Below are 18,076 nucleotides of genomic sequence, written 5' to 3'. Positions count from 1 at the left end.
CAGACCGAATATTGACAGAAAAAAGTCATGTTGCGTCAACTTATTCACATGTATTATATGTCGTCTGAGCAACAAAAACTACTATTGAGTTTCTTACAATATATTTCTACTCTAAAATTATTACTATGTTCCTTTATCACAATGTTTGTCAACATGTTTGCAACATGTACCAAACAAGTCCTACTTAGTTTTGACCTACTCGTCATATTCACTTGACATTTTATTTTTTTTAACCACCAGAAACCTAGTTACATCATGAATAACGTCAGAATATAAACCATTCCTCCAGCTTGGCATTCGTAATATAACAAAAAAAGTTAAAAAAGTAACAGACATCAATTAGCAAAACATAAAATTCTATTCATAATAAATTTTACTAATGTACTATGTCTAATATACGAATATTCTCTTTATTTTTCCTTAATATGGTAGTTGTTATTTAAATATTAATAATTCTGAAGTTCACTATACTGAATTATATTTATTTCTAGAATACTTCAAAGATGCAACTAAGAAAAGCATTTGCCTTTTAGAAATTATTTCAACGTTCCTCTTACTTCTCAGTTAATTCGAACATACTGTGCTCTGAACACTCTGTTAACGGTTTTTTCTTTATTAAGGTAGATCCATATTTCATCCTTGTCGATTAGTCCATTACTACTGTAAGAAATTTTCTTTACTTTGCTTAGACTTAGATATGTTTAAAATCGTAAACACACTACTTTTGTTAACGTACCAATTGTACAAATTCATTTATGTTACTATATAAATTATCATTGATTTCTTTTAATAATCAATATGACGTGACAGATGCAAACAAAGTACGTTCATATTACTCAAGCATTCCAACATTTCGGCCAATAGAAATCAAGATTTCGTGGGAAACGCTGCTTTTTATTTTAATTTAAACAAAAGTACAGCCGATAAAAATTAATTGATGTCTGTAGTATTTAAAGAATATGTTCCATCATCTAAAATATACGTATACTAATTACAGTGTTCTAAAAGTGACGAATGAAGACACACTACTTTTGTTAACGCACCAATTGTACAAATTCATTTATGTTACTATATAAATTATCATTGATTTCTTTTAATAATCAATATGACGTGACAGATGCAAACAAAGTACGTTCATATTACTCAAGCATTCCAACATTTCGGCCAATAGAAATCAAGATTTCGCGGGAAACGCTGCTTTTTATTTTAATTTAAACAAAAGTACAGCCGATAAAAATTAATTGATGTCTGTAGTATTTAAAGAATATGTTCCATCATCTAAAATATACGTATACTAATTACAGTGTTCTAAAAGTGATGAATGAAGACCAGTGATCTCCATACCACTCCAGCATAATAAAACCAACCCAAGCTCCAGTCGAACAGAACAATTTCAACTGTCACTTATAAGTTAAGCTTCAGAGTCACTGTAATGTGTAACTAATAATTAAACTTTTAGGGTAAATGATATGGCTCGATGAATGGAGGTAAAACGAAATGAAACAGTGGTGTTTACATTATGTGATCGTTATTTATTGAAGTAATATAAAAATACAAATGATAAAGAGGATGGCAGCGGTGTTACCTGGAGACGAAGCTTGGGCAGTCGATGATGGCACGTCTAAACCAAACGATGGTTGAGCACTCAATGAATGGAAATACCCTTCAATAACATCCCAGATAAACGTCTCGGGGTTGCCAGCTATTCGTTATCGGATTCTAGTTGGCGCTGCTGGCACCCCACCCGTGTTGAACATCTGGGATTATATTTCTGGGTATTTTGTAGACCGTTATTCCACGATGTAAAATTCGACATGCCTCAAGGTCACTACAGACTAATATGTAATCATTAACACATATAAGCTTCAAAGATCCAGAAATCGATAATGATGCCATCTGTCATGCTGGATACTTATTCAGTGTTAGATTGAAATAAAAAATACGACTGTAAAAAATACTAAGATTAACTGAGATAACAAACATTTTCTCTTGGCAACCGTTCCATTATGTTATTACCCCGAGCAAATTGAAATAAAACAATTATTTCCACTAAACAGGATTAAATCAATTTAATTGATTGTTTTTACTGTTTTTTACGGACGCCCACAAAAAAAGGTCCTTTAATTTCTCTCCTCTTAGCATTAAAATATGAATCGAACGCGAAAATGTAACTTTTTATGTCGCGTTTTATAATCTTGTTTCTTTTAATATGGTTGTTGGGCTTTAATTTTTTACGATTATGTTAACCATAATTCGATTTAATGGAATTTTAAATTTGATAAGAACCAATGGATCGAAATAAAAACACGATCTATTAATTTGTATTTAAATTGAATTATATTATATTAAAAAGAACTTAATTTTATTATATATTTTTTAAAATAATTACATTTTACAATAGATATCATTAACAGAACGGTAATTTAAATATTAATGTAGTACCACTGTTCTGTTGTATTTACATCAATATCCAAGCAATGCGAGTATATAGATGTTTAACATATCAGTATTCATTTCCCAAACAAACATTAAACTATTTAAGCTACAATATTTATATAGTTACAAGTTAGTATGGTAGTATGGTTTGGTTCACTTCATTCTTCTAATTTCCTACGTGTTTTCCGGTAACCACGTTGTTGCGATTTAGTAACCTTATTTCATATTTTAAGGTGCAGTCTGGGATAAATTCGTAAATCAATTTGATTTAGAGGTCATAGTTCAGCCCTTCGTTGGTTACTTAAATATAAACATTAGTAATTAATGGTAGAAATTTGTTTTTACAGCGTTAGATTACTACGTAGAGTTGCTTAATTTTCAGTCTGATCTCCTGTATTTTTTGTTTAATATAATGTTTATAATTTAAACTAGCATAAATTAGATAAATTCTGAGGTATTTAGCTGATCCTGAGGAATCGGGAATGTCACCGTCAAGTAATAAAATTAGGTTTTTATCATTTTCCACTCACTAGTCCATTTATAGATTTTGTTGACTGCCACTTGTACCTTTCCTACAACCTTTGCCAGTTACACTGTTTCTACTTCGTAGAGTACTACTTGATATCTAATATCTACTATCAGTACAGTTTCTTTTGTTGTTGGGATATCAGCACTGTAGAGCAGATACAGGAGTGGTTCCAAGACACCACCCTGTGGCACTTCAGTCGAAATAGCTTTAAGTGATGACATACAGGACTAACTTTTCTATCGAAAAGATATGACTTCAGCAGCTGACAACAGTTCCATGGCAGCAATGTGACCATCTTGTAGATTAGTCTCAAATGTCATACTTAAACAAAACAATAAAAAGTCTCAAAGCAATAAGCCACTTTGTTGTCCAAACTGTTTGTTGTATTTTTTATAAGGAAGCTTCCATCTATGGACGCAGCTCCCACCCTTTTACATGAATCTGATGCTAAACCTGGAGATGTCACATGTCACTCAACTTCGCTTGCTGTTTTCCTCCTGCTCCACTCAGCGGCAGTACCAGCTCGTTTGAATATTGTACAAGTCTCCTCTGATATTTTATGTTATGCTGGCTTATTTTCTGCTTCAGTCCTGTCATATTGAGATCTAGATAAATGTATATGTTGCTCATGCTTTGGGGAATATTGAGCATTTTTCTTAATTCTTTGCTCTGACATGTTTGTAATATTTCAACATTGTTGCTTGGTGTGTCCCATAGTTGAAATCCGTATATCCAGACTGCCTGGATCATGAGTTTGTATACCATCATTTTGCGTTTATTGCTTAAGTGGTAGTGGCGACCTGTTAACACTCTGAAATTTACTTTCGGGTGTTTATGCTCGGTCCAGGTGCACTTCTGCCAATTTAATCTACGATCCAAGTAAAGACTCAAGTAATTTTCATATTCCTCCTGTGCGATGTTTTCGTTATATAATTTTGTCGATGAACAGGTTGCTCTTATCAGCGTGTTGTAAATGACATGAGTAAACTTGGTTTGGTTTGCTTTAATTCTCCACAGTGGGACCCCTGAGCAAATTTCATGCAAAGCAAAATATTTATCATCACTCCTTACCATAAATAATTGATACATTCAGATATTAATCAACATGATTACCATCATCAACTTTTTTCTATCATTGTGGCAACATGGTCATCAATCAATTCTCGCACTTCTTCAGCACTTCTAAATTGTGTAGCAGCCAAGCCACTGTGCATTGATCTGGACAATTATGAATCAGAAGACGCTATGTCTAATAACTTCCAATTCAAGCCACAACAGTTTGTCCTCATAACTTTGCATCTGTTATTCGCCATTACTGTTTTTTCTGACCATATGTCGTTTAATTTGTTCAAATAACTTTGTTCAAACGAATATCTCTAATAAAAGTTTCGTTCGGTTTTAGCAGCTCAAAATACACAACATATTACTAATCCCACCATATGCACAAAAATATTTTATAGGAGTGAATATTCCGCTTCGGTGTTTATCTATATGGACTAGCTGTTGGTTCTCATAATCACTACATAGTATAAAACAAAGTCGCCTTTTCTGTCCCTATATCCCTATGTGCGCTTAAATCTTTAAAACTACGCAACGGATTTTGATGCGGTTTTTTTCAATAGATAGAGTGATTCAAGAGGAAGGTTTATATGTATAATACATGCATAATATACTAAGGCAACATTGCTAATTTTAGAGGTTTCTAACGTGATGTCGTAAATTAACCTATTTTTTAGGCTTATTTAGCAATTAGCAAAAACGCTGCCTAACCCTACGAGTTAGATCAAATTAATGTACTACAGTATTGTACACCATAAAAAGGTCTACAAAAAAGTCCGCGATGGTATATGTTTATCTTTTAGGGATAACCCACATAACCATTTTTATTGTTTACTTTTTACGTGAGAAAATGGCTTATTTACGAAGCTATTTTAAGCAATACGGCATTAATCCTTATCGAATTAAGTACCTTAAATACAGTGTGCAATTAATATAGATCAATATGGTTCCTTACAGCATGTAAATTAAACAAATATTTTCGGAGATATTACAAATTTAAAATTTGCGTTTAAAAATGTGTAATGTAATAAAAATTGTATGAATTTAGATATTCCAAAGATAGCAGGAAATCTTCATAGTAAGTATAGGGGAAGAGGAATTGTTTTACTCCAAATTTAATGCGTGCAGGCCAAGGGCAGTAATGAATGAACCAAAAATACTGGATCGATTTTAATCATGTTTTCATTGAGTGACATAGGCATATATATTTTATGCCCGTGCAAAGTCGGAGCGGGCCGCTATGTTTTTATATACAACGTTCATATTTTTTCTGTAGTGTATTTAATTTAGTATCAGCATTGCAGCCGGGGCGGGTCGCTAGTAACATATAATATATAGATTCACTTTTCATTGCAAGCCACAATACGCCAGAGAAAATTATTCTTTTTTTGTCTGGCAATCAATGAAAGTCCAATGTTCAAACGGTTAGAAGTGCTATTTTAAGCAAATTCATGTAGTAGCCGTTTTCCCGTCTTTTGATTTTTTCCGTCATCAGTTGATTCATCCACTCTCAAGATGTCTGAAAAGTCTTTAAAGAGTATCAGATGGATTTTGTCCAATTAGTGCTGTAATTTATTTTTACAAGATTATGATTAAACCTGTTTACAAATGCTAATAAACGTGCTCATATGCGTTAGAAAAACTTCGTAATTGTAACACACACACTCTTAATTGAAAAAGAAAATGTCAGATATATTAACGGTAAGTAATTAATAATTTATAAATTCCTTATCTTATTTACTAGAACAACTAGCAACCTTGACTACTTAGTTCTGGCGTTTTTCCTCGCAAAGCCATGTAAATATGTTAGTTATGACTACTTAAAACGAGTTAAAAAAAATACGCGTCTTTTGTTAATTAGCCAGTCTGAAATATCACACGAACAATGCAGTATTATTTCGTCATCAAGCGACTTAACAGAAAGTTCCATTTCGCAAACGATTCTCATATTTATTGTCTTTGTTATTTTCACACAACATAAATGTCCAGGCCAGGAACCGAGAGTATGCCAATGAATTTCTACATATAGAATCTACTAATTTAAAAGTTCAGGATAATTTTAAAGGAATTTTTGAGAGAACGAATTTTATATCAAAATACGGTGCATAACTTCTTAGTAACAAGTGGATTTAACATTAAGGTTTTTTAAAAATTTTATTGAGAAACATTGGTTCAAACAAAATATTATTAATATTTCTCTGAGAATTATCGTAAGATTTTTTATTTTAGATTATTTTAATAGCAAGTAATAATACACCACATGAAACTAATGTTTACCAAGGTGTTATGTTTACCAATTTGTTAATAACATTTTAGGTAATGTTGTAATTACTTTCATTTATTTTGGATATTTTCCAAATCCTGGATATCTACTTTGTAATTCTTCATTATCTCTTACCTCATTTATATCTTTGTTATATGTTTTCGACCCATTTATGTATTTATGCAGTAATAAAAGCCTTAGCAGGTTTAAACAATACAAAACGTAATATTCTGAACCCAAAAAACATGATATCTGAAGTTTTAATATTATTTTTGGTCTTAGTGATATCGATGGTAGTGACAGCATCTTTTCTCTATCACCAATATCAAAATAGATCTTTTTCATCGTGGGTTGGAGTTCGATGCAGAAATTACATCCTAATTTGATTCTGAAGCGGTATTTCAGTAGAGATTCAAGGTAATTACCACTTATTTTCATAGTTAAGTTATATTATATCCATTTTTCATCTCTTTTAGCGACTTTTAAATGCAGCTTCGGGACTGGCCATTCTGTTTTAAAACATTATAGAAATATAGCAATATAAATAAAAAGAGACTCTAGTTATAAGAACTTTATGAAGGCAGTATACAAATTACTATACTTACAAAGTTGGGATTCACATAATAAATCGTCCAAAGGTTTTTTTAAATATTAAGTCATTTCTTACCAAGGGGGGAGTTTTTTGGAGACAAGTCGCGGTTCTCGACATTAAGTCTGCCTACAAACGAACTTAGAGACCATGCCATAAATATTTGATCTTAGCCTGGTTGTTTTTGGTCAAATTTTACACTATTTTGTATGAAAAATTACAATTACAACACTAAAAACATTTTTATTGTCCATACAGGAATACTTTTACAAAAGTAATTGGAAATGGAACCGTAACACACATATTATCCAAAAGTGCAAAGATAGAAAAGGAATTACAATTTCAGTACTTGAAGGATAATTTAATAAATTTTATCAATACTCTAATAATTCTACCATTTTCTATATTAGAATAGTATTAAGACATTAAAACATTCACCTCAAAACCGAAGAACATCTTAGAAAGCTTACATACTACTCACCATACTGTGATATTTATTTTATCTTTTATCTAGATTAGCGTTTTTTCAGTTCCTCAACAGATCAATCAATAAATTCCACGTCTTACTTGCTAACCTTCCTAAAGCTAACTTCTTATTATTCCTATCCTGTCAAAATTACATCGCAATCTGAAATTTAGTTTAAAAGTTACAGTGCTTTTAGTGATACAGCTTTTGTGATTTTCAAAGTTAACACACGTTGTCACAAATCAATAAAAGTGATGATCAAATTGAACAAATCCTGTTTCGAAATGCTTTTGAAACACCCACCGTATAATCCAGATATGGTACCTAGTAACTACCGGTGGTTTACAAGCCTCAAAAAAATCTCAAGGGAAAAAGTGTGGTAATAATATAAAGAAGATGTAAAGTATCAATCAGATCTTGAAATCAGATCAGAAAGAAAATTGTTGATATAGCCAAATTGAAGGATCTCTGGACTGAATCCGAAGGATGAAAAATAAAGTGTGGAGATAAATAAAATAGAATGTTGTCTAAAGTTGTTGTTTTATTAGTTAGTTACATATTAAATATCATTGCGGTGTCAATATATCCAATTGTTTAAATGTATAGCGTTTAAACATGTTTTTATAGTTAGGAGGCAGGTTGTCGAGAGAGGATATCTTCTTATCAGATCTAGCACTGACTAACACATGGCCATCTTCCAAATTTTTTTATTACCGATTTTGTATCGATGGAACCAAAAGTCAGCCGCATCACAAATCACCATAACATCAGCACATGTATTTTTAATTTTGGATACGATTCCTTTAGGTTCTAAGATTTTTTAAGTTAAATCTGATGCAATATCACTAAAATAAACCAACTGACAGAACCATTTCATTTTTAGAGCATATAGCTCATATTACAACTAATTATTAACTAACTAGCAAATCTTTCCTCAATAGAACCAAAACTAGGATTTAATATACTCTTTGCTCATACGGAAATACTGGAGAATCTAATTTAACCTGGAGGTAATCTATTTTTTGTATGTAAAATCCACATAGCATTTGAGACCCCATTGAGTATAAATTACTTAGCATCCCACTCGGTAATATTATTGAAAACTGTCTGTAATTTATTTACAGTTATCTGAATGTTGTTACTTCACCATCATTGTTACTCCTTCACTTATATACGCACTGATTTATTTTAATAAGCCATTTTTCGGGTGATTCATTATTGTTATCTCCAATAGCTGGGACTGCAGTCATCCGCAAATGGAGCAACATCATTCTCATTGAATGTAGACAATTCCCCTGCGTACAATAGATAAAGGGCTACTCCCAATATACTTGTGTGGCACACTTGTATTTTCCTCAAGTTAGAATAAGCATATTCTTTTTTCTCTCTGTCGGCCAGTTAAATATGATTCCTAAATATTTGATTGTCGGTCAAGGAGAAGCAATTTTATGCTTCCAAAACCTTTAGGGTGTTTTATATGAGATCGGTGGATGGAGGTACAACGAAATGTTAACATGGTGTGAACGTTATATTATAGAAGTATTATTAATTTAGATTTGCTTCGTTGGTGATTTAATTTTTTGTATATGTTACAAAATTATATTATTATTTTTGTATTTTTTAATTTTTAGTTAGTCCCGTATTTATTTTTTGAAGTGGGTTCACTTTTTTTGTTAAAAATACCTTATTTTTCTCTTTTTAGTGTTAAATATTTACTTAAAAGTAGGAATAACGAAACAATGCTTTCAAATAAGGAGCGCTTCAGACTCCGGGGTCCGCTAGGTTACAAAAATACAGCCTACAAAGTACCCAGAAATATACTCTCAGATATTGAATTGAAGAGATTATTGAAGGGTACTTTTCATTATTCAGTGACTGACCGTCGTTCAGTTCAGACGTGTTCTATATATATATATATATATATATATATATATATATATATATATATATATATATATATATATATATATATATATATATATATATATTTCTGGGTATTTTGTAGGCCGTTTTTCCACGATGTAAAATTCGACATACCTCAAGGTTGCTACAAACTTAATGCCAAAATGCCTAAAAATATCGATATAATAAAATAAAATATTGAATATAACCAAATTGGTGATCCCGAATAATATGTTTTCCTCAATGATTGGTTCTATCCTTATCAGTAGAGGTTTTTCAAATAATTTCTGCAAACGATATTTGCCGGTTTTATGAGGTGGATTTCCTAGTTTAGAAATCATAATTACTTCAGCCACTTTCCACAGTAATGGTACATATTGTAGTCTGAATGAATATTTTATTATGTCGTTGAGAAGTTGTTCTTGAAAGCCCAAACTAGTTATTGAAGAAAAGCAGCCATAACAAACAATTATAATATTAAGGTCTTTATTAAATTAACGTTAATAGGTTTGGAATTTAAAAAAACATCGCCATAAGTTAAAATCTCCAGCTGCTTTATCGATGTAAAAATATCGTTCATAATATGTTTATCGTATCTACAATATTTTACAACTTAACTCACAGAAAGACCTTGTACAATGTTATCTAACCGACTACGACAGTAGTAAAGGTGTGGACCCTACACGAAAGGCAACGACGCCAACGTTTCCACTGGTCAAAGATCACCTTGAAGTGGTGTCGAACAAACCGGCATATGTGTCAGAGCACGAGTACTCGTCCAGGAAGGGCAGGTGGCAAGCAAACATCTGCTCAGGTTATCGCGTGGTTTTGCGTAAGAGGGAACAGCTCTTATATTAAACTCGGTTCCTTTTAGACGTTGTAGCTATTTAATGTTTGTTTTATTTTATGTTAACCGTCGGTAAATTTATTGTTCATTAAAATTTGCTTCAACTGTTTATTTATCAAACATACATGTATATGTATGTAATTCTTGTTAGTATGGGGTTTATTCTTTATGTTACAAGATTTGAAATCACAAACAATTACTTATTTATTTAAGTTTCTTCTTCGAATTCGGCTATACTAGAACTATATAGCAGATGACTCATTAAATCGGGTTTAATTAATTATTTAAGTGAAGAGAACGTATTTTTTGGAGTCTTAATCTTAAGGTTGTTAAATAAATACAGTAAGAAGTTACTTTTAATAATTTTTTAAAGGCCATAAAATAATACTGACACTTTGATGTGTTTACATCATTTTATTACATCATACATCATCCTCATAATGATCGGCGCTCAGGAAGAGTATCTACTTCTCAACCAAAACGAAGACTTCAATATTCTTAAGTAATTCTCGCCACGATTGACGATCGGCCACAACTATTCTGATCTCGGCCAGCTTCTACCAACTACTTCAACTGCTGATTCTTCACTAGAGTCGAACATCATAATCATCATCATCAATCCATAACCGGCACTCGGAGGAAGTGTTATCTTCTCAACCAATTCACTGCTCTTGACTCTGCATGACTTATTCATAAAACCATCGTTAGATGCCTGAAGAAGTTTAATAAATTTTAAGGAAACATATAAAAATTAATATCGCACGCTTTCCAATAATACTGTATTTCTCCGATTTTGTTTCTATTGATTTAGGATAAACCTACAAAATTATGATTAGTTACAAAATCAAACCAGAAATAAGCTGTTTCATAAAATATTCAATTTCCTAATTTAAATTTATAATTTGGACCAGATCTCCCTACCAAACCAAAACCAAAAGCAAGAATAGCATGAGGAGTTTTTAAAAAAATAGTTCAATGAGCTAAATTTACCCCAAAAAGACTCATTATCTCTCATTAAAACTCAGATCTCATTACTCTTGCTCTATTGGTATTTTCTCTGAAAATTTTTGAGTAAATGCCAAGAATTATACCCAACGTATCCATAATTTTAGTAAGGTATATCCCAAGGTACTTATTGCCGTATGGGATAACAGTATTATTTATATTTATTATTATATGAACATTTTAGTTGTAGATGAATTCAATACCTACTAATTTACTCCCGTTAACTTTATTCTCCATGCCTGGGTCCACTTATTTATATTATTACTTTATTCTATTCGTAGAAATGTTAGCATATAATATAGGTACTATTGATCTAATTTAGTATCAGGTTAAAACTTTTATTAGCATTTTGGCTATGACCACCCAAGTATTTCTGAAATAAATTATCCCTGAAAAAATCTTAGTAGTAGAGGACAAAATTAGATGCTCTTTAACGTCATCAAACAATGACAATGGAGCAATATCCTCACGTTTTGGGTCTTTATTGGAATCGACAGCTATCATTTTTTATTTTAAAAATATAGTAAGAAGTAGCTGCAATTAATTTTATTTTATTGCAATATTATCTTATTTTAACGTATTTTTGCATGTTCCTGAAAAGCTCAATCAAGGAAAATTCGGAAAAGTAAAGGAGAGAAATTAAAGGAGTAAAGGAAAGTAAAGTACAATTAATACCAACAAAGAATTAACTACAGCTATTGAAGTAGTGTTCTTTAGGAGGGAAGTTTAACGCCACTGTTTATTCCAGGAAAAAATAATTCTAACAAGTTTCCAACTATTTTCATCGTAATTAAAACAGAATAAATGTGTCTTTTATATACCTCAAGCTTAATTCAAGTTGGCAAACTTTCAGAAAGATTCGGGCAATTGTTTTCGGAATAAGCGACAAAAGATAATTATTTAACAGTGCAATTTGCTTCTTTAATTAGATTTTATGACCAATAAACTGGGTTTTTACTAATCTCTAATAAAATTAACTTTATTGGATTTAACTAACTAACTTTTCTTCAGTATATTTGTTTCAATACATTTTCTTTTGTTTCAGGACTGTCACGGTGTACCAAAAAGTCAAGGTAGCGCTCCAGCTAGAGACGTCATAGATAACTATACCCTTATGAAAGGAGAGCAGAATGATACCCACACCATTTTGGAATTTAGGAGAGCATTAGATACATGTGACCCTAATGATTATGTTTTATCCGTAAGTTTTGAAAGTAATTATTCATTTAAAATAATGTATTGATATACATATTAACGAACTTATACCATCGGAAATAATACCGTTTTATCGTCTAAATATCAATCATCATATCTTTTACTAGCATTTAATACCTAAATATGTTCTATCATCACAGATTGTTTGTTTAAAAATATAAAAAATATACAGCAAAAATCAAACTGAAAGAAAAAGAAATATATGAGAAAATGCTAAGAACGTGAGGGTCCCAGATATTAGAAAACTAGAAGATGATTTAGGAGACATAACTTGTTTTTTTATATACTGAGAGTATAATGAAGAATTTTGCTTTTTCTTTGTGTATCCTATATAATTCCACCAACTGATTAATCAACAACACAACAACCATGCGAAACTGCATGAAAACAGCCCAAAAAACATTGAAAATCTAAAATTGGAGACATAACTCTCTAAAGATCGTTCCAAAAACTTCACGGATGCTTAGAGAATATAGTTTTTTGAAAATTATCAAATTATTAACGATCAAACATGGATATACCATTAGAATTCCAAAATATTTGATTAAGTCAAAGTTATCAATCTTACGAAATCAATTATCTTTGCTTAAACTAAAATACGAGTTACTGAAGCTATTTAAAATTAATTGAGATCACCGCAGAGGTACAGGAGCTGTGTAAAAAAGTATATAGTACAATATGTGATATCATATTACTTACCTTGCCAAAAACTAATTGTACAAGAGTATTAAATCCACATAATTCACCAGATACAACCTGTATTGATCTTGTATTGCTACAATTTGAACGATGTAGTCAGCTCTATCTGGAAAACAGTGTACTTCTTTTGAAAATATGTCAAATAGACGAAGATTGTAAACTGAAAGAGTAATTCTAATAATTAAAAATATGTTTTATAATCAAATTTTATTTGGCTTTCTTAAAAAGGGAAGAATCATATATAAACAGTTATAAAATGGACAAAATAAAGCACTTCAAAGCGTAATCTGCTGCCGAAGATCATCAAATACTTTTAGAAACATATAATAATCGGGCATATCTCAATAACTGGTTTTTGTTTAAACGACTTAAAAATTGTTTTCGAATTTAACAAAAAAGAACAACCTAGAGAACCAAAAAAGTTTGAAGATAATGAATATTGTGATTGCTTACCACCTAATGAATGATTTCTCTATGATCTAATGATGATGATGTTAGTTATATTCGATAACAACAATCTAAAACCAAATATGGCAAATTTTTAGATGAAAAAGTTTCTTTGGCCAAGCTGGCAACGAAAAGGTAATCTATTACGATCATTCCTAGAGCTAAAAGTTTATGTGGATTTATGTGTTAGCGTAGGAGAGTTATCCACATCAACATAGAAATACCATAATAGCCATAAAGTATTGGTCTGCATATAGTGAGATTGGCAATACGTATTATGAGCTGCTAAAACTGAATGAATGTGACTGAAGATGTTTACCGAGGTCAATTAAATAAACAAAAGGAACGTCTTGTTGCAAAAAACGTACAATAGTAAATAACACACACAAAGTTACCTTCTTATATTGTCATACAAGCTACACGTTGTATAAGGACATTGTGAGGGACTCACCATGAATGAGATATTCTAGAAAGAAAAGAACAGTCAAAGCAGTCGGTGAAAGCCTGTGATTCAGTACTAGAGAAAATGAGACCATGTTTTAGTACTAATTTTTTGATTTTGATTTTGAAAAATGTACAGACATCACAATTTTCAACTAAAAATCAGGGTATTTCATTATCAGGCCGAGAATGTTTCATCATATCCTTGTATATAGCTCTCTAGATACTTATATTTTGCAGTTACTAACTAATTGAATATAAAGATGTTATGATACCCAACCGAATCCAAACATTGAGTTTCTTTTTCAAGAAAATTTAATTTCAAATTTATTGAGTTCTTAGAACACATGGGACAAATAACGGCCATCAATAATGACGTGAAAATGGTGTAATTCTCGCTTCATTAATGCCGAAAACTTTACCTGTAAATTACGGAAATTATTCGGTTGCATTTATGAACCGATTTAGAATAGCAAATTGTTTAAATGTTCGAAGCTACAAACATTTGCGGACCTAAATTTCGTTCCCCGTTAACTATGCGAAATCCGAATCACTTAAATAATTATCTATTTCTATTTGAATATGTTCGGTATAGGAGTTTCGGCCCGTAACTGTGGTCGAACTCGCTAGATTTACTTAGTTCGTTTTCCAGTTTTGGTCGGAGTTGAAAATGCGGGCAAAAATATTTTACGGTCAAAGTGGGATTGTTATTCAGTAATTATATATTTGAGAAACCTCGGAAATGTGTGTTTTGATAATAGTTTCAACTAACTTAAATTTATTAAAAATTATACATATGAATATTTTAGGTAATTCCCCCTATTAGTTTGCAAGTTATAAATCACAGGTTACGCTACTTAAACGGGTATTCTAGTCTAGAAATGTTTACAAAATATCAACAAAGTTCGTAAATGAAAAAAAAAATTGTAACTAATGTATCCTACTTTGAAAGAGCCGTAATTTAGTAAAAAAATGTTGGACTTTTTACTTTGCTTACCTTTTACTTTGATAGGATCAAAATGTATTCGAGAACGCTCACACCAAATTTCGAGTAAATTGGTTTAGTAAAACTAATATGTGATATAAGAAACGCCTCAAGAAAATCACCTTTAAAGATACGTTTTTAGATGCCACGTCACTGAAACTGCTATATCTCCGAAAATAAGTTTTGAAAAAATTAATGAAAATAAATAAAAAATTAAATGTTTCCAAATTTCTATTGGCCTATAATTGTTTTTAATTTGAAGCTTTGTCGTGATGAATTGGTAGAATATTGGATTCTATCTCGAAACAACGATGTATTTTTTGAAGCTATCCACGAATCAACCCATTTTTTAAGTGAAACGCTGCTCAGGTCACGATTCATATGTCGGAACAAGTAGGAATCAAAACTCAGCAACGTCTCACGAATACGAAAGGTGGTCTAGTATTTCCCATTTTAATGTTTTCACCGATTGCAACATGTGATCGAGCGTTTTCGTGTTGATGAATATGTCATTCAATGACATTGTTATGTTCTCCGCTCAGCCCTCAGCACAAATTCATTAATTGTAGGCGATAACGATCCCCGTTGATTGATTGTTTCATCGAGTTATGCCGTCAAACCCTCGTCTTTCATTTTTTCACATATTGAAATCTGAAGCATGATTGTTGTACGCTTCACACAGTGCTCGATGACTTCCAGCCGTCTTTTTATTTAAGTTAAAATAACACATACTGAAAAGTGAAACCTGTCAGTGCTAAAGTAAGCTTCACCATGAGGTTGGTTACAAATATACTCGAAGCGATTTAATACACAGTAACACCATTTTTGCAAATCCTTAACAAGTAATGTATAGGCCTATCCAGACTAGTATACCTTTTAAGAAATATAAAGGAAGCATCCAGATTCGAAGAGATCATCAGTTGACTGGACAACAGCTACTGAAACTCATATAAAGCATCCAAAACTCTAACGGCACGATAAACTTGGGAATGGTAATAGAGAATAATTGGAGATAAAGGAAAACGGCTGAGAATTTTCACCTTATCCTCTTAAATAGCTCATACAACCATCCATTCACTGGAAAACTGATAATAATTGAGAAAAATGGAACCAACAGTAGGAAATGCATTCATCTATTCAATTCAATCCAGGAGAAATTTTCTTCATTATGGTCTCAATTATATAATATATATAATACGATATTTATATAAAATACATAAAAACGATTAAATTTCAAATGATATACTGAAATATAATGTTGAAGAAAGAATATTTTCATCATAGATGACTATCAGCTATACCATAACGCATTTGGACGATTGAATCACAATACATGCTTCAAAAAGAGGCTTGTATTGGCAAAAGGACTTAGTTAATTTTCTCGACCAAAAATCCCTTACAGATAATAGGAAGAATATTATAATAAGTTCATTCTGAACGACATGACGAATTGTGAGATTTGTCTCCAAATGTGCAACTTTATCTACAGACAAAAAAATATCCAAAATTTTAACTTTAATTTAAAATTATTTTGAGATACATTGAAATTACGATTTGTAATCATTAAGGAAATAGTTAAAAAGGTTGAACAGTAATTATATAACAGGTCAATCGAAAGTCTCCGGTCTACCATAGTAAAAAAATTTTTTTGGCAAAATTAGTTTTTTTATTCAAAATAATTTCCTTCAAGGATTATACACTGATTATAGCGACCCTCCAACTTTTGGATACCATTTTTGTAGTACGATTAGTCCTTTGCTTCAAAATAGGCCTCAGTTTCGGCGATCACCTCTTCATTCGACGAAAATGTCTTCCCAGCGAGCATTCTTTTGAGATCTGAGAACATGAAATAGTTGCTGGCGGCCATAGCTGGAGAATACGGTGGATGAGGAAGCAATTCGAAGCCCAGTTCATGGATTTTTGACACAGTACATTGTCTTGGTGAAGCAGCACTTTCTTTTCTTCAAATGCGGGCGTTTTTCGGCGATTTCGTCCTTCAAACGGTCCAATAACGTTATGTAATAGTCGCTGTTGATGGTCCTTCCTTTTGCAAGGTAATCAATGAAAATTACTCCATGAGCCAAAAATCCCAAAATACAGGCCATAACCTTGCCAGCCGACTATTGCGTTTTCCCACGCTTTGGAGCGGGTTCATCGTGTGCAGTCCACTCGGATGACTGTCGAATAGACTTCGGAGTTAAATGATGGACCATGTTTTATTCATTGTCACATATCGATGCAAAAACTTGGGTTTATTAAGAATGATTTTGCACAGAGCTTTCTCATACCCAAATATTCGTGAATGATATGATGGACACGTTCAGTTGATATCTTTAGAGTGTCTGTTATTTTATTCAATTTCAATTTACGGTCATTCAAAATCATTTTGTGGATTTTTTTAATGTTCTCATCGGTAACAACCTCTTTGGGATATCCACTGCGTTCACAGTCTTCGGTGCTCATTTCACCACGTCTAAACTTAGCATAACAATCCTTAATGGTTGATTTTCCTGGGACAGTGTCGGGAAACTCGGCATCAAGCCAAGTTTTTGCTTCAATTGTATTTTTTCCCTTCAAAAAGCAATATTTTATCAACACGCGAAATTACTTTGTATCCATTTTTTCACAATAACAAAAGTTGTTTCACTCAAAATGCTATAATTCACAAACTAATGATCCGACAGCTGTCAAATTTAAATACGCGTCTTTTGAGAGTTAGGGCTAACTAAAAAGATATGGATTTAATTCTAGTAGCGCCATCTATGTGTAAGCCGGGGACTTTTCAATTGACCTGTTATTTATGTTTTATGCTAATGAATTTAATAATCTTATTTGTAACGTTTACGTATCAAGTAACTACCAGTATCTGATTACCGTACCATCGAATACAATTTTACTTAATTAATTATATGATAACTTTATTTTCACAGGGAGACACCGTCAGAATGATCTGGGCCCTGCACCATAAAGATCCTCCATCCGAGAATGCCATGATCTATCATGGTGAGTTACGGGGTGTACAAAGCGTTCATTTGCTCGCACCACCACCAACACCCAAGCCCAGTAATGAGCTGTCTCGTAACTGGGATGTAGAACTGAAAAATGTAAGTTAGACACGTTGTCTTCCATTTGCTTTAATTTTTAGTACCTTCAAGATTTTTTTTAATATGAAAACACAAACAATGTCACTAAA

At 31.9% G+C, this 18,076-nt stretch overlaps 1 protein-coding gene across 1 annotated transcript in view; it reads left to right on the top strand.

Annotated features, from left to right (window-relative positions):
* The window catches only part of LOC143204253 (MOXD1 homolog 1), a 110,598-nt gene that overhangs the window by 65,101 nt on the left and 27,421 nt on the right, over window positions 1-18,076 (top strand). The window contains exons 3-4 of the mRNA XM_076416792.1: window positions 12,142-12,297; window positions 17,814-17,987. Coding sequence (XP_076272907.1) covers window positions 12,142-12,297; window positions 17,814-17,987 — 330 coding nt within the window. The remainder of the gene's footprint in view (window positions 1-12,141; window positions 12,298-17,813; window positions 17,988-18,076) is intronic.

The sequence above is a fragment of the Rhynchophorus ferrugineus genome, unplaced genomic scaffold (assembly GCF_030347505.1).
Source record: "Rhynchophorus ferrugineus isolate W39M unplaced genomic scaffold, kcgeb_rfMv2 rfM1, whole genome shotgun sequence".
Classification (NCBI taxonomy): Eukaryota; Metazoa; Arthropoda; class Insecta; order Coleoptera; family Curculionidae; genus Rhynchophorus; species Rhynchophorus ferrugineus.
The sequence above is the reverse complement of the archived record's forward strand: the minus strand, read 5'-3'. Positions and strand labels throughout refer to the sequence as shown.